We start from the raw sequence: 18,214 nt of genomic DNA on the forward strand, positions 1-18,214 counted from the left end.
CTCTTCTGACCTAGCGAGATAAATTAATTGATACGCAAGTAATAGATGAAAACCATTCTAGACCCTCTTGATTTTATGCTGAGCATTCTGATGTCCAAACAATGAACAATATGTATTGTAGTACTCAACCAAATAGCATAACATGCACTACATTACTTAAACTAAATAGAGCAAAAGCCTATTAACAACCCCCCCAAAAAAAAAAAAAAGAGCAAAAGCCATTAAAACTCTGTAGTATTACAGAGTGAAAATTGATGGTGAGACTATTCAAAAGGAAGCTACCCAAGCAAATGAAAGAATGGCGGCCACATAGGGGATCATCAAAACAGGGACGTGCTCAAATTCCCGAAACCCAGAAATTTTAACGGTCGGCTTCTCTCCCATAATAATATCTATGCTAGCTAGTATTGTCATAATAACGGAGAACGATCATCAACAAAAGGGTATACAGGTGGATAGGTAGATGAAGAAGATTTGGCTCAGCATGTTCTATTCGGGAAGGAAGTTTCAACCTGCCATCGACGATTATCGCCACTATACTAAAAGCTTTTTCTCATTTGCTAAGAGACGTCACAAAGTGGGGCAATCCAAAGCCTGTAAGAAAGACCAAAAGCCAGCACAAGAGAATGCCTACAGAACCTGTTATAATATGTACAAATAACGAACCAATCAATCAATGAGAATCTGAACCCCTCTCCCACTATTTACAAGAGATGAAATAGAATGTGACCAACTAAAGTCCGAGGGCTCAGAGGAAAAATATGTACAGAGAGAAAGAAACTGAGAGAACACTGTCATCACTAGCTAAATCCTATATGTAAACATCATCGCCCTTGGGCTAGTTATGGATGCGCGAGACGCAGCACAGCCATCACAATGGACCACCGAAGACAGAATGGAGAAAGTAATAGAGCTCCAATCGACAAAACATGAAGGGACAATCCAAGTGTGATGAGAACGGTCCAGCATAATTTCAGAACACCCACCACCACCACTTCTTTTTACAGTCAGACAGCTCAGGCAGCTCTGCAAACCATTGAGAAGAAGAAGCAAAAAATCGAGTCATATCACAACATAGAAAACACAGAACCGAACAATATACTTCATTTTTTCCCTCTTTCTTCTATAACCATCAAGGTAAAGCAGATGTTGACATAAATCCCTGGCAGCAGCACACATAAGAGCAAAGGATAGTAAAAAGTAGAGCTACTTGATCGGAACATGAACACACGATCAGATGAGATATGACTTACATTTATGTTAGCGCCACTAAAGCTCCCTAATAACCATAGCAGAGTTTTAAGGAAAATCCACAAGAAATCAACAGGCTAACTGGACTACGGTCAGTACACACACGATACCGCTTAGTTGAATGAAAAATAGAGTCCTCAACCAGTAAAAAAAAAAAGTTTGTTCGTGGAAACAATAATGGCTTCTACTAGAGAGCGTTAACAAGAAGAAAATCATGTGACATACGTAAAGTACAAGCACATATAAAAGATGAAGACAGGTTTGACCCTTCCACATAATTACAAAGAACACCTAAAACTTTCTCTTTCTAGCCTTTGGGAGTTAGAAAAGCTACACTTGATACCATTAACATGAGAAACCTTAGTCAGTTTTTGTAATCCACTGCCTGAATTACGACGGAATAGCATTATGGTTGAAAACAATTATCGCTAACAAGAAAACCATTCTATAAGCAGACCAGCTTGGCCTAATAAAACTGCAAACCTTTGCTGGAAAAATATATTTATTCAGATAAAATGTCAAAGGTTTACGCTATTGTGTGGAGGCCTTGAACGTTGATTGCAATATCCAGTACATAGACTGGCCACCGGGCATGATGCAATGTCAACACTAGAAGCTACTAGGCCAAAGTGGGCACAAGGATCCGATTTCACTCGCACAATTCTTCCAAGTTCCACAAGAGATCTAGGAGCTTTGGTCCTATAATTTATCAAGTGCTTCTCAACTCAATAAAAGCCACTGCACATAAAGCTAATACGATGCACGTGTAGTTGTCTCACATCTTCACTAGCAACCACAAAATGTCTAGATTCATATGAGTAGCGAGATGTTCATCAAGATTGCTAAATTCAATTATATCAGATAAAAGAAGGTGTTCTAGGAGCAACTGAGGTCATCTGCGTCCTTTAAAAGAACCATTTGACAAGGTGAAAAATGCCTCCTCTCATGTTGGATGTTGGAGAAGGCTTAAAACTAAAGACAAGCTAATGAAAGAACAGACTACATAACTTATACAGCACTTGACGAACAAATGTATAAGTAGAAGGTGAAAGAGGGAATATCTGATAAAAAAATCAAAATCAGAAAAAGAAAGCTTGTTGACATGAAAAATTAGTCACTCAAAACTATATGAACGTATCTGACCAAACAAAAAAAAAAACTATATGAATGTACCACGACTTCTTTCGGCATCACCAAGACATGCAAAATTAGTCACTTAAAATATACACAGAGCACACCTTTTAACTTCCTAAGGCAACCCCAGGCAACAAAAGCACAAAGACTAACCTCCTTCAGGATAAATTGAGTTGTAGTGCACCTCTGCCCAGAAACTCAAGAAAATGACTGGAAGTAAAACGGAAATTGTAAGTTTATGCATCTAGTTCTGTAAGCTAAAGAACACAACAGGATCATGAAACTCATACTAAATACTCAGCAGCACATATCCACTGACATAATAAACAAAGAATACTTTTGACCCAAGAAATAAAGAACAAAGAATAGTCAACCCATAGATGTACTATCTAGAAACGATGAGTAGTGTATTCATGCACAAATCATTGGAACAACCACGATGTCTTTAGATACCCTCGAAACTTAGTCCTTCCCATTGCAACAGATTACAAATAAAATGATGGAAGAGATGACAGCGTACAAATTAGACTCTATACAACAAGAGGGGGATAAACAAATGGACAAGCTAGATACTTTATCTGTATGATCACATCGAATCTACCAACCAGGGGAGTAGTGCACAAGTTGAATATTACCAAATGCTACTATAATCATAGTATGCGGAGATTTTCAAATTCCGAGGTAAACAAATGGAATGAACTGAAACAGAACATTATTCATGCAGAAATTAAGCGAAACAGACCATATGGTCTACCTAAACAAAGCTTTACTCACCTATGTCTGCAAAACTGTGGCAATTAAATATAAATATCCAAGAGAAAAGTGGGGAACTGAGGAGAGCATATAAATATCCAAAGAGAAAAGGTAAGGAGGGCATGCTATTGAAAGGTTTGAATTTAGAAAACCCACATGCTAACGGCCTCTGCAGATTAAATCAAGAATATTAAATAACCTGATTGGATTTTGACCAATCAGTATGCAAAATTTCATGGAGCATCCACCTTGCAGATTAACATTAACGTCTTATATTCAGCTTTCCTTTGAAATACTGCAGTGTGATGCATAGAATCATTTAAGCCATGGTAGAGATCAAGCATTACCAGAACGATCACCTTTTCATAATGACAAGTATTAAAGCAAATGTTACCTCGCTTAGACTTGGATATATGTGGAAGGATCTCAATGTAGCACGTGTCCTTAAAAGAAGTGATCACAAAAATCTTGACTCCATACTGCAATTGAGTAAGAAGTATACATTATAATCTCTATCTACTGAAAGAGAGGGAGAAGTCACTCAGGCTCCGTCCATTTAACTAATCAAACCACCACAATGACAAAACAATGACAATCACAAGTACACCTTTATCACCAAGTTAGGTTCAAATAGAAGATTTTGCTACCGAACCTTTTTTTCTTCCATTTCAATGACACAAAGCACATCATCGCTTTAGATATTCACATGTTCACACCACTATTCACCAGCACCCCTTCTACTGGCCCAATAGTGGTGGCTGCTAAACCACAGAAGTCAATTAATAAGAGGTCAATCAGAGAGCAAACTCTACCCCCAATCACCGGCCCCACACTAAGCTATCATTACAGAGGTGTTTACCGGATGAAGTGAAATGCCATCCACATAAAGGTAATGATGTTTTAGATTCTACATTCACCCTTGCAAATTTAGTTAATCAATTTGTCATATAAGATTTCTTAACTCAAGTCATTTTTCGCTCTACCCTTCATTACAAATACTTTGTAATGAAAACTATTACAAAGATAAAAGAAAAAATAGATTAACCAAAGAAGTATTCTTGTAGGAGATTAGCAAATATACATCTGACAGTTAAATCTTACTCATACATCAAGTATCACTATACCACAATAGCCAACTGACACAGATTTTGTTATGGCCAATTTATCAATTTAGACACCAAGAGGGCCATGTAAATAAGGTTGAATGGAAGGGGGAAAGGGTCATAGATCATACGGAATCTGCAGCAGCTTGCAATGTGACATGATCACCCCATTCTCCACTCCTACTCATCCAAAACAAACAAAGATAAATCAACAAATTCTTATGTCAGCAAAGGATGAGAATAACCAAATATAACCGACTGCCTACTTGCTTATTTTCTTCAAATAGTCCCCAAAAGCCATTGGGACATAGCCATCATACATCTGTGGACATGACTTCAGCTGAATATATCAACAATCAAACAGCCAAAAGAAATAACCATCAGAAATTGCTGCAAAGAGAATCATTTTAAATCCACACTACAGCTGTGGACTACCTGTTGAACAATTTGCTGCCTGACAAATTTGTGGTGCTCAGGTGATCGATACAGTTGGTCTGATAAAGCACGAAACTGATAAAAAGTTCGAGCAATGAGTGTCTCAACCACATGTGTTAATAAAAGGACATGGAAGCACCGCAAAAAAGGAAAACAGCCTCGACAGCCAGAAACAATTGCCAATTGAGACGAGAGAGATTGATGCATGGTCAAAACATGAGACAACACATAAAAATTTAATCACAGTGACATAATGAAAATGATGATACTTGATCTATGGAACACATGATTCATGCTACACAGAAATCTAATATCTATGAAGATTCCACAATCAATGGAAGTTTCAGTGTGTTCACCAACCTGGCAGTTACCATCTCCCTGGACTTTATTTTCAACAAGATCGTATAACAGTAACCTGCAACGGATAAAAAAGATTAAACAGCATGTAAGTCTGCATGATATCAAGTGGTTGGGGCAGATAGCTCCACTAAATTCAGTATAACTAGTAGACAATGGTACAGTTCAAGCTTTCAAAGTATTTGTCACATGAAAATCATAATTTAAGAAGCAGAGATAAAATAAGCTTTAAGAAGCAGAGATAAAATAAGCTGAAGTCCCAACTTCTTTTCCCAATTTGCACAACTTACAAAGAAAGCATAATCAATCATATATATGATAGTGAGGATAGAGAAAATACACATAATAAGACATACATGGTATACTTATTAATGTAAGAATCGAAGCACTGTCTTAATCATTGTACCAATAGATGGATTTATTTTCCAAATAATTTTCACCTATTGTAGAAATTTTCTAGATCCATCCTACGTGTATACCAAACCAGTTCTCTTGATAAAACCACCAAAGCGTAGACCGCTAAGAGTAATTCCAAGGAACACCACTGACTATGAATTTTATTTTGTAACTCAGATAGAACCATCAACTTGACAATTAAATATCTGATCATCCAACAGAAGTATTGATATGAACAAGACCTGTCTAGCTTTGGTGAAACAAAAAGGAACAATACCTGTCTAGCAGTCTTTGATGATCCGACACCTCGTCTTCTACAGAAGGAATCTCGCCGTTAATTTTAGGCACATGCTGCAAAAAGAATCAGAGAAAATATTAGCAGCAACATTTCGATTACAAGGAGACGGAAAAGTACAGCATATTTAAACAAATTTGCTAGCACAGCTATGTCGTTGTTCTGTTAACCATTAAAAGCAAACTGCAAGCTAAGTTTTACATCCATGACCACATCGTAAAATTGTCAAGACCAGAAAGCATTGAGTCTTCCTAATTAAACTTTTTCTGAACAAAGGCTCTGAATGCACTCAAAGATAGTCGTGGCATCAGCATTTCACTGGTCACTGCAACACGTAATTTTTGGCATTCAGTTGAGCAATCAATAGTGGACATTGGAGCAATCATTCATCCTATGTATTGACAGGCTCCAGTGCATGATGGAGAAGCGACATTCCAAATCATCATACTGAAGGTCTTAAAAATGATTAAAGTGATTAAACTTTTTCTGAACAAAGGCACAGAATGCACTCAAAGATATTCGTGGCATCAGCATTTAACTGGCCATTGCAACAGATAATTTTGGCCATTCACTTAAGTGATGAATATTGGACAATGGAGCAATCATTCATCCTATGTATTGACAGGTTCTAGTGCATGATAGAGAAGCAACATTCCAAATCACCATACAGAAGGTCTTAATAGGTTGGCCACGTCACAGTATTTTACTGAACAACCATCTGACAATACAGCTCATTTATGGGTTTCAAGTCCTTCAACACGGTCCTTATCCATAAGAGGAATGGATGCTAACCTCCTTACACAATAACATTGTCCAGACATGCTTAATTCATCACAACTCTTATCCGTCAAAACCCCAGACTGTGCCCTCCATCCATGAGATACATGGACGAATATTCTACGCATGTCAAGGCAACTCTTGCTTAAAAATCTCTTTCTCAATGGCAACTGGATAGAACTTCATTTAGCCTAGCAACATGCTATGAGTTAGAACATCGTCATTGTTTAGGCAGAGAAATGCAGCAACCAAATCTTTGTGCTCTAAAGGATAAAAATTGACAGTAAGCTCAACTAAGGCAGCAGAAACACTCACAGGAACAGGGACCATCTGATTCAACCGCTTGCCAACTTCACCATCAAGCACAGATTCATCTGCTAGGTGTAGCATATCCACATCATCATCAGAGCCTGATTTTTCTCCTGGGCTGGAGCATGAATAAGCCTTTCCCACCTCATCACGTATTTCAACCTCTTTCCGATCTTCCAATTGTTGACCATTTTCCCATCCTGTGTTTAGGAAAAACTTGAAACTAAGAAGGTCGCAACAAACCCCGCAAAGAAACACCTAGAAATTAGCTCACCTTCAGCATCAGAGTATCTCTTCGAAGGTGCGAGCCAATCCTGGGTCAAAACTGAAGCTTGTAATTGTTCATTTCCAGAAGTCGATGCACCAGATGTTTCCTCAAGAGCGAGTCGTGAAAGTTCTTCTTGGAAAGCATGTGCAATAAGCTCATCATTCTCCACACTTGGTTGTTCTGCTTCAATGTAGCCTGGTTGTTCTGCTTCGACGTAGCCTTCTCTAACATATTCGACACTACTCAAGTCTGGATCATATTGAGTTACACTGCCACATGAACCGGCGTTGGAAATAGAGCAAACATCCAGATCATGGAGGCCCCAGCGTAAAACATCGGGATCTTGTTTGGACATGATCATGTGACCCAGTGCAATGTACAACCAACTTGATGAAATAGAGGAAAATAAAAGATCTGGATGACAAAAACGAGGAATCTAATTATATCCAAAGCCATACCATGAACGATCAATCCTATGCATTCAGGTAAAGAATATTCTTTCTATTGGCAAAGAAGTTAATAAAATTGGGACCATAACACCATCTAGTAATTACTCATAGAACCAAACTAACAAGACAAAGTACTATGAAAAGTTACAAGAACCATATCCACTCAAATTGCCCAGAGGCAAAATGAATCAGATGTTCAGATAGCACAGCCATCATACGATCTCAATTGCAAATAATTAGAAGTAGTAGGCGGCTACCAACGTTCAAGCATGGACATGGACAAAAAAGAATAGTCGAAAATAATACAAAAACTCCGTGTCTCATTCATAACTTCGACAACGTACGGACCCATTTATGATTAGCAACGAAGCAAAGGCAAAGAAAGCGTGGAAATCAAGTGGTTCGACAAAGAGACAAGAGATGACGCCGACACTACGAAAAGGAATACGAACTTCCACATGATCCGACAATTAAGAACCAAATTTTCAGCCAGAACCCCTCATCTCCAGAAACAGAGCTTTTCTTCGCAAACCCACTTCCTTAAACGCCGAAACGAAACCCAAATCATCAACGGAAGAACAAAACAACACGTCAAAGAGGAAATCAACGACAAGTAACTAAGGGGGGAAAAAAGGAGAAACTTTTGCATTCTCAAGTAAAGGGTAAAGGGATAGAGGGCAGAGGACATACCTTCGAATCAAAGGCAAAGTATTGAATCGAGAATTAAAACTTTCCCAGCGGAGAATTACCCATCTTTTTTTCTTGCACCCGTACTGCGTCTGTTCATCCTCTTTGCGCCTTTTTCTACTTTTGTCTTCTTCCGTGGTTTTATGGTGGGGTTTACTGAAGCACACGTCACGAATCGTCGAAAGTAGAGGAAGAAAGGATTGGATGCGGGTGGTGCGGCATGATTTTCTCGAAATCTTTATGTTGGGTGATAATATTTTCTTTCCTTTCCGAGGGAGGGAGTTGAATTTGCCGGAGCCGATTTGCCTTTTGTAGGTTTTGCGTTTGTGAAACCAAAACCGCCGCAGTCTGACGTGGGAGGGGCACCGGCAACCGGGAAAGACGGTTCCTCGGCGGTGAGCCTGTGCCCTTTGCCACCTGCCCCTTGGTTGGGTCGGGCGCGTCGCATGGTCGGTTCTCGGGATGTGGACCCCTCAATTTAAGAAATTCGAAGCTTTTAACCTAGTAAATAGAAAATGGACAAAACAATGAAAAAAGAATTATTACAATTTTCAGCACTGACAACATATGTAATAATTAAAGCTTCGAAAATTAAATATTTTATTATTAAATATAGTTAATAAGTATTTCGAACACTAACAATAAAAAAATGGAAAAAAATTACAATTTTCTACGTAGAGACTGTTGTCGATATATGTATAATTAACGCTTCAAAGATTAAATATTTTATTACTAAACATACTTAATAAGCATTTCAAACACTATTTAACAAGACCTGTACAAGTACAAGTAACTTTGGAGTTACAACACCTATGCTAACGTCATTCTCTAACGATTAAATGTTCGATTCTTTTTTAATGAGAATTAATTAGAATGAGAATCGTACGGCCTAAGGCACAAAAAGGGGTAAATAGAAAAAAAGAAAAAAAACACATCTCAATAACTCTGATGAGCTTCATGAGAGTTAATATCAGCATTGAAAATTTGCTTAATTGTATTGCGATTTTTTGTTAATGCGGCTTGGATTTGTGCAAATCACTACTATTAACAGGCATGGAAGTTTTGTTTTATCGAAATTAGAGCATAAGAAACTCGTTATGGGGAACTCCATCTTTAAGAGCTCGATCGCCTAAATTAATAGCTCAAGAGCCACTTTAGGAAAAAGGGTACAAGTCGAATGACTATATATGTATTTATTGAAAAGATTTTGTTACCCTATGTATAACCAATATTTAAAAAATCGAATTGGTTCCTATTAAATGTGCTTTGTAAGTGTTCCAAAATATTCGATAACACAATCCTCGTGAAGATCACGAAGATTACAACATCTAGTTCTTGAAGAACGGGGTTTGACCTTTAATATTGTAGAGAGAGAGAGAGAGAGAGAGAGTAATATTCCACAATTTTGGCATTAATATTCCATAATTTAGGCATCGAGAAGTCATAGATGACCGGCATGAAAACGTGTCCTCATTCAAACCATGCAATAAAGAATTAAGCAAGAGGATTCCGATGGCAGACATTTTGGAATGTTCTCTTAGGAACATTCATATTTGCACTCAACCTAATTCTTAAAATCGACTTGAGATATCCATATTCTTAAAATCTTATCCCATCGGAAAGGTCAAACACCAGGGTATTGCTGTATTTACACGTATATATTCCTTTTTCCCGTTTGGTCCAAAAAAAAAAATTGCTAGATATATTCAAAGCGTTCAAATTTTCCTTTGAAATGGAAAAATAAAGTTTTCCTGAAGCAGATTTGAGAAGCGAAGCCCGGGCTATAATTGGTTTTAACCACCACGGAGATTGATCTAATAGGGTAAGCGATATGGCGATTATAAAGCTAGTTTGTCATCTCTTCTTTTAGTGCGGCAAAGGTCACGTCATGCGTGATTTTTTAGGTTACCATTATGGAATGTGACTTCAAAGTTAATAAGTTATCTCTTCTTTGAGGACGGCCGGGATCGTAGGATTTATCATCTTAACCACCAAAGTAATCAGTCTAGCCGGATAAATGACTTTGCTGGAGAACCGAATAAGCATTAGCCACTCTCTTTAGCCTTAAGGTTTTTGAATAAGCTCAATGCATTTCAAGCCCCTCTAATAAAGAAAATAAGCGAAGAAATGTCCATATTCAAGCTCATATTATTTGGAAGAATAAAAAAAAAAATTGGGATTTGATCAGGCCTATCAATTCCCATAAGTTCCTCAAAAACAAATAACTAAAAATTAGAGAAGAAGCTGACTGAAGACGAGCTTAATCCTCTCCTAGTGAAGGATAAAAGTTAAAATTATCTGTTATTGGGTTAACCTAATTTAGGAAACATGATCCGATCCGATCCGATCCAATCCGATCCGATCCGGTCCAATGACTAAATAGTTTTAAACTTGCTCATCCGCATGATGTTTGAGCTAGTATTAGACGCTTACATGAGCATGACTATAGTTTCCTTTATTAATGCTTAATCTTAGGTAGAACAAGTACACCTAAACATGATAGTTGCTGCTCATTTGTAAATGAGAATGCTGGTCGCCGGTCAATGTTGAAACCCTCTCCTTTTTTGTTATTTTTGTCATTTTTCCCTGATTATTTTCTCTTGATATAGGACTTATTCAATCCACCTGATACGACGTCGCACTATTTATAGCCGCATAGGTATCTTACGACTCCTTGGGTTAAGATGAATATGTGTTCCTTTTAGCAAGTATAATTTTCTATCGAACTAAATTCGTACGGGAATACCATTTTCTTGAGGTGAAGCATTTGCATAGACATAAAGTGAAAATTACCAAAAAATTCATACACCTATTACAATTGTGCTAGTTCAATTCTAAAACCTTTTTTTTTTTTTTTTGCTAGTTAAGTCCTAAACCTTTTCAAATTTTTTCAATTAAGTCCATCCGACTAATTTTGACTTAAAATTGATAACATGGACGTCAACCGTTTTATGTGACACTGCAAGCATTGACATGGAGTTTTTTGATAGTTTATAAATTTTATTTATTTTCTTTTCTTCTTGTCGACCACTAGGCAAGTGCCCGCGAGCCCTCACGCAGTGGCTGGTGGAGGTCGAAGGGCCTCAACCAATGGCCTCCAGCAGCCCTTAACAATAATTAAAAAAAGGCATAAGAAATTAATAAAAATTTTAAAAAAATTCTGTTTCAATGCCTATAGTGGCACGTAGAACGGTTGGCATTCATATCATTAATTTTTCGGCCAATTTGGCCGGATAGGCTTAATTGGCACAAATATAAAAGGTTTATAACTCAATTGATAAAAAGAGGTTTATGATTGATTTGGCACAATTACAATAGGTTTAAGACATTTTTGGTAATTTTCTCTAGATATAACTACTTTTCATGCACGCGTTCCGCATGTATGCAATTACGTTTGAAATTATAATACTAAATTTTTTTAGGGACGACACCGACACTTGTTAAAACTGAGACAAAATGGTGTTTCTTAGCTAACTGATATAATCTTACAATGGTATAATGAGACAACCCAAGGGACAAGAAGTAAATTTCCCTATGAATATTCTCTATTCATACAAGTCTGAGGCTTCTATAGAATGGAACAACTGCTGAAAGAGATGGAGAACGAGCAAATCTGACGAAGCAAGGTGAACAAGCAAAACATGACAACTTCAGGTCATCCGTCTATCTGAATCTTAATGGGCATCAGTCCTTTCATCCTCATAAACTCATCATCCTTGTTTATATTGAGTTGCTTAACAATAATTGAATACTTGCAGTTGTATAAACCCAGAGGTTGCAGTCACTCAGCTCTGTTAACATTCCTACACTTCCAACACTTCTGTAAAATAAACACAAAACTGGACAATATACATGTTGTGTAGAACCCGAAAAACAGCCAAAGGTTGTAGAGGAAACCTCACAACAGTTGATTACCTCATCCTATGTAACCGAACAAGAAGCCGAATACCTTGGCTTCACCTCCTTGTTTAGCACGTCTTCATGAGCTTTGGTCTCCACGTCCAACAAACCAACCACCCCATCTCTCCAGTTATTGGATCCAGAAACCTCCTCTTAAATCGCTCTGTTCTCGATTTTTCCAACTCGTCGTTCGTTGCTACGCTTCTCAATGGGGCTTTAGGACTTCCGGTTTCCATTGCTTCCACAATTCGGTCCACCATCGCTAAGACTTCGCTCATCTTGGGCCGTGTCTTGGGATGCCGTACGAGGCACCGATTGGCCACAGAGGCTAGCCTTTGGGCGGACCTGAGAGAGTACTTGCCTTCGAGCTGTGGGTCCAGGATGGTTTGGAACTTCTTCATATCAGATAGATTTGGCTTGATCCATTCCAGAAGCTTCTGCTCATTCTTTGGCCGGTTCCGGTCCAAAGGGCGGCGACCCGTGATGAGCTCGTAAAGAAAAATTCCATAGCTCCAGACATCACTCTTAGTTGTGAGGTGTCCAGTTTGGATGTACTCAGGAGCAGCATAACCGATCGTTCCTACCACCTGTTGCGATAGAGAAACATTGCTCTTTACTTCTTTCCTCAGAAAATACTGAATTCAAAGGAGAAAGCGACTAGGCAAATTAGGAAATGCTGGTTGCTGGAAAACTTTTTAAGGGATGAAAAAAAAAGAAAACATTTCTTGTGATTTGGATAAAAGGCTATCCTCGACATACTGACCAGAAAAATGAGTCTCCTGTGGTCGGGATTTTTTTTCATAGATTGTAAAGGAGATCGACGTTTCATAAACCTCAAGCATTGACATAGAATCAATATCAACGTACCAAGGTTGAGATATGACTATCTCCACTTGAAGGCCCTAGCCTCGCTAATCCAAAATCTGATAGCTTGGCATTCCACTGGTCATCCAAAAGTATGTTTGATGACTTGAAATCTCTGAAAATGATCTGTTCCACAAACAGGTTTATAAGGGATGTGCAAGATTAAGTGAACAGATAAACGGAAAACAAAATCACTGCCAGGGCACAAATAAAATATTTCACAAGAGAGAAAATTGCTAGAAAAGTTATAATACTCATTCTGGAATATAAGTTGGTTCTGATTAGTCAGTTTGGTTCTCAAACTACTTGAGCGATGCAATGGGGTGCTTCCATCAACTCAACCAAGTCAGAATCCTTTGGCAGGGAATTAATAAAAATCCGAAATCAAAGATTGCATCATACTACCACCTAGCATCTCTGAGACTGCTTGGTATGACACATTCTGTTGCATTGCTCCCAAAATATGCTCTAACCCGAACCATCATGAATAAACAACTCTCCCCTTAAGGGAGGCCCACTCCATCTCTCTATTACTTCCTTTCTGAACTACATGTCCATTCAGTTCCTCAATAAAACATTTATCAGATCCCAAAAGTAAATTAAATGCAGACTTGTCATTATACTCTCCAAATAATATACTTGTTCAGCTATTCATCTAATCGACTTGTGCTGTGGTCCCTTTGTCTTTTACTTATCCCCGTCGATGCTCCACCTGTGTCTTACTACCCATTTAAATTCTTTTCTTCAGTATGATCCATGTAATGCCCACCAAGCCAATAACTCGATAACTTATTTCAACCTCTTCTCGAAATACTTCCTCAGCCTATAGGAACCGGGTTCCAGACCAGAAGACACCAAGTTCCTATGCACCTAATTTTCTATCGTGTGAAGGATCACCAATTTCTCTGTTGCTTCTGAATGGAGAACAATGCAGTATGAAGTAAACTCTAGTAGTATTCCCAACATCACACATGAGGACGCAAAAAATGTTGGGACTAGTAATGAGTAATTATTGTATCAGGTGAAGCATGTGTTACGTAAGTGTTACCAAAGATAGTTGCAGAAAGAAAATCGGGAGTCAGTCAAAAACAAGATATTAGCTACTAAAAATCCACGTCTTCCACAATAGATATTGCTAAAAAATTGAAGCAGTGAGAGAGCCAACCCTATACACTAGAGCGGTTAATGGATTTTACAGATTGGGTCATATTCCTCTTGATCATATATGCCCAGGTTTCACTTGTTTCCTCCAGGCCTGGATAGGCCAATCTCCCCGGATCTGACAGCCAAATTGCAGGAATCATTTACTCTGCCAATAAGCATAGCACCTAAAAGTTTCAGAGGACAGCTTCACTGCCCAAGCACAAATTCCCTGGCACTGATGCTCTCTTCCATTGCAATAGGCCATTTTTACGGGAATCAATTTCTTTAAATAACACGCTTAGGTGCATTCCATCAAAATGCCATATCATAATTCAAACGAGAAGAACTAAGGAAACTTAAAGGGAATAACCTGGAGATCCATGCCTACCATCGAAATGCCATATCATAATTCAAATGAGAAGAACTAAGGAAACTTAAAGTGAATAACCTGGAGATCCATTCCTTCATGGAGGTAGGTTAGCCCTCGTGCAGAATCCTGGGCAATCTTTATTCTCATGGTCCACGAAAGAGGTGTCTGGAACCTGCTTGACAAGTGATCCTGCACACTGCGGTTCGGCATGTATTCATATACCAGCAGACGCTGAATGCCTCTCTCGTCATCTTCGGCACAATAGCCTAGTAATTTCACCAGATTTGGATGTTCAACGACACCCAAAACATTTACTTCTGTAATCCATTCTTTATGACCCTGCAAACAGAAGAGTGAAATGAGTGAAATTTTCAAGATGAGTAAGAGATAGAATCTCACAAGAATTTGTAGGATGATTTCCTTTTTCCAATAAGGAAAAACTTTACTAAGATAATCTGTTTGAAGTATCCCTACACATCACACGATCTTAAGTAATTAGACAGTGCTAAAATTAAATACAACGAAGTTATCCATGTTGCGTGGAGGCGAAACTTAAGAGAAAGCCTAAGTAGAGAATAATTCCCCTAAACCACATTTATTGAGAATGGCACATCACAACATGTAAAATGGGTTTACACTGCTTCTGCTAACTTTATAATTGTGAATTGCTAACTATTCGTCCAACTGGTTTAGACGGAGTAGTAGATACATAACACATCCACCTTTAGCATCTATGGAAGGAATTATTCTGTCTGTCCAAGTTTCAGAAATTGGTGACTACGGTTACAGTCTTGATGGATATTGGACAGAAATTGTAAGCCTAGAAATATAGAGGAGTCACATAGTAACACTACATGATACTCGATAAAATTCAAAAAAACCAATTAAAAAGAAATTCCAAAGCTTCATATATGACCTAGCCTTTGGAGTAACTCATTATTTTAGACACATTATGTTTCCTCAGTCAAATTCTTCAAATTACGCACGAAGAACTTCAAGCAAAGACAAAACCAATCTGAAATTTCTGAAAGAAATTTTACTTTTGCAAACTTGTTGCTGCGAAGTGTTGCATTATATCATTAAATATTAAATGCACGATCTCTCTTCAAAAAGAACCACGCTCACCTGCAGTCCTCTTCTGCTTAACTGTTTGACAGCAATATCTATCTTCTTATGTGGATCATCCGTGCTCCTCATTATACCCCGATAAACTCCCCCAAATCCACCTTCTCCAATCATGAGGGAACGGCTGAAATTCTTCGTGGATGCTTTCAACTCCTCGAATGTGAATTCTCTCAAATTACTCTGCCGTTGAGACAGTATTGCAAATGGGTTCACCGCAGTTGCAGACGATGCTGTGCTAAAATCAGACGCATTCTGAGACATGAGTTCAGACCAAGATGTTCTCATATCACGGTCTGCAGACATAGAAGTGGAGGTAGAGCGGACAGACACAGATTTGGTTGTTTTTGGTTCTCCATTTTTATCCCTAATTGTAAATGGTAAGCACTTCATAGTCCCCACTGTCTGTGCCCTGCATTTAGATTATCAGTACCAGATATATTAAACCTTCAAGTGAGCAACGGGTAATAACACATCCACATTTAACATGTCATTGTCAATTACCAGAAATTTACAGAATATGTGCCCTACTATTGCCATAGTCCATCTGGAATGGTATCAAACATCAAGCTATAATTTAGCATCAACAAAGTTCTGTTTTTTCTCTTTTCAAAGAAATGAAGGCACAGGTTTGAATAGATATGAGAGACTTTTCAGAACTCCTCCAAGTTGAACAAAGCAAAGCACCTTCGTCCAACAAGAATAAGTCAACTTAGAACACCATAGATCATGGCCATGATCTCTTTCCGCAACCCATGCTAAAATGAGTCCAGCTCCAGAGGGAAAACAAGGATAACAACCACAGATATTCACAGCGTTATGAGGCACACAGAGACGGAAAAAAGTAAAATAAAAGAGAGCATCTTCGCGATGATACTAAATCATTACTTAGGACACTGCACCCATATGGTGAAAATTCAGCTTTGCGGCATCTGAATTTTGCAAAACCGAATTCTTATTCATCTTAGCACGACATACTCCCGGAAACACGAAACAAGTATTTTCAACTGGAAGCTGAATTTGTGTGACGACCCTAAACTTGAAATAGTTGGTTCGTCCTGGACAACTCCAGAAGAAACCCAGCAATGAATCCATCATATGTATCTCATTATCCAGTCAAGATACCAAGACAAAAATCAAAATTCAGCCATATACAAACTTTGGAGCATAAGAAACAAAAAAACTATCCACCTTCACAAGATTAGAAAGAAACTCAATATAAGCAGTCACCTCTGTTATAACTTTTCTTCCTCTGCTGAGCGTCTGAATCAACTGGCTCACCCGCAACGTTTCACTGGCGGATCCTTCTTACAATTCCGTGGAAAACCCAGAATTCAAAATCCAAAATTGGGTCAAATTCAAGAGAATCCCACAACCCAAAGAGAGGAAGGTAACCAAAATTTAAACTCTAGGGTAGCATAGGACACAACGAGCAAGGCATGATCGAAGGCAAGTCAACACGAGGCAGCTGGAATGCAGCTCACCAAACCCGGGAAGCCAAGCGGGAAAAAAAGAAAAAGAAGAAGAGCGTTAAAAACACAAGAATGAATAAAGAAAAGTGGAACCGCAAGAGCAAGAAGCGAAGGAAAGTCATCTCTTTTGTTTCTTTCGTGGGGATATTCAAAGAGGAAAACGAGTAGGAGGATAGGGGTCGCTTTCTGCACAGATTGGAGGAAGACTATCCGAATGAGGATGCTGTCGACTTGTCATCCCCCGAGCTCCCCTTGCACGATCCACAGGTCCACGCCGTTTGGACTCACTCGCCCTCGGCTGTTTCTTAGAGAACATTTGAATCTTTCAAAGGGTTTTTGTTAACCAGATGGCTCCATTTGTAAAGTAATATAAAAAGAATTTTCTTTCAAATTTTATATACTAATTTTTCTCGCATAGTTAATAATAGGGATAGTGACGTGATCCCTAAATTTTGGTTTAACCTACAATGCAATTTCTAAACTTTAAATTTGTCCAGTGTAATCCATAAACTTTAACTCAATATGTAATATCGTCCTTGAACTTTTAGTTTCTTCAATGTGGTCCCTAAATTTTTTATAGATGTTCTACTCGATCCCTAAACTTTATAAAAATGTTTAATGTAGTGCTGGGATAATATTGAATATTTCTATATAGTCCACGGACTAAAATCGAACATGTACCAAAAGTTCGGAGACGACATTGCATGCTGGGTTAAAGTTCGGGATTTACATTAAACAAATTTAATGTCCAAGGACCACATTTTACCTTGGGGCAAATTTTAGGGATCATTTGTTTGGCCAAATTTAAATTAAGTATCCTTTAGGACAATCGGCTACGATACCATTTGTTGCGAGCGCACAACAATAGATTGCCAAGAGGATGTGAACATATCCAATTAGATTCACCTTCACTCAAAAGCATAAGCCAATGAGTTATGGACCAATTTAGATATATTAATTGTTCAACACCACATAAATTCTCTTATGTGAAATTTCTCCAACACAACTCATACGTGTATCTCAACTAGAGATGGCAAAATGGATCGGGAATCCATATTCTAACCCATATTTAAGATTACGGGATCATAAATGGGTCACTTTATAACTTAATAGGTTTTAAATGGGCTTT

At 38.2% G+C, this 18,214-nt stretch overlaps 2 protein-coding genes across 13 annotated transcripts; both read right to left on the reverse strand.

Moving 5' to 3' along the window:
- Nucleotides 1-619: 619 nt before the first annotated feature.
- Nucleotides 620-8,498, reverse strand: LOC115755313 (OVARIAN TUMOR DOMAIN-containing deubiquitinating enzyme 9). Of its 9 annotated transcripts, none has more exons than XM_048283488.1 (11): nucleotides 8,263-8,498; nucleotides 7,085-7,447; nucleotides 6,817-7,010; nucleotides 5,707-5,780; nucleotides 5,037-5,091; nucleotides 4,677-4,751; nucleotides 4,508-4,581; nucleotides 4,373-4,421; nucleotides 3,533-3,617; nucleotides 2,539-2,595; nucleotides 620-1,026 (listed from the first exon to the last, which is right to left on the reverse strand). In XM_048283488.1, the coding sequence occupies exons 2-11, from the start codon at nucleotides 7,437-7,439 to the stop codon at nucleotides 974-976; spliced, it is 1,071 nt and encodes a 356-aa protein (XP_048139445.1). In that variant the 5' UTR covers nucleotides 7,440-7,447; nucleotides 8,263-8,498; the 3' UTR covers nucleotides 620-973. The 9 variants fall into 9 exon arrangements, 8 of the variants coding, with proteins under 8 accessions (XP_048139445.1, XP_048139447.1, XP_048139446.1 ...); XM_048283490.1 differs by having other exon boundaries at nucleotides 7,085-7,464; XM_048283489.1 differs by having other exon boundaries at nucleotides 7,085-7,492.
- A 3,407-nt stretch (nucleotides 8,499-11,905) lies between these two features.
- On the reverse strand, nucleotides 11,906-17,205 carry LOC115755310 (serine/threonine-protein kinase PCRK1-like). Of its 4 annotated transcripts, none has more exons than XM_048283826.1 (5): nucleotides 16,844-17,205; nucleotides 15,617-16,018; nucleotides 14,570-14,830; nucleotides 12,982-13,104; nucleotides 11,906-12,701 (listed from the first exon to the last, which is right to left on the reverse strand). In XM_048283826.1, the coding sequence occupies exons 2-5, from the start codon at nucleotides 16,004-16,006 to the stop codon at nucleotides 12,183-12,185; spliced, it is 1,293 nt and encodes a 430-aa protein (XP_048139783.1). In that variant the 5' UTR covers nucleotides 16,007-16,018; nucleotides 16,844-17,205; the 3' UTR covers nucleotides 11,906-12,182. The 4 variants fall into 4 exon arrangements, with proteins under 4 accessions (XP_048139783.1, XP_030550510.1, XP_048139782.1 ...); XM_030694650.2 differs by having other exon boundaries at nucleotides 15,617-16,025; XM_048283825.1 differs by having other exon boundaries at nucleotides 15,617-16,025; nucleotides 16,805-17,205.
- Between the last annotated feature and the right edge of the window lie 1,009 nt (nucleotides 17,206-18,214).

The sequence above is a fragment of the Rhodamnia argentea genome, chromosome 8, assembly GCF_020921035.1.
Source record: "Rhodamnia argentea isolate NSW1041297 chromosome 8, ASM2092103v1, whole genome shotgun sequence".
In the NCBI taxonomy this organism is placed as follows: domain Eukaryota; kingdom Viridiplantae; phylum Streptophyta; class Magnoliopsida; order Myrtales; family Myrtaceae; genus Rhodamnia; species Rhodamnia argentea.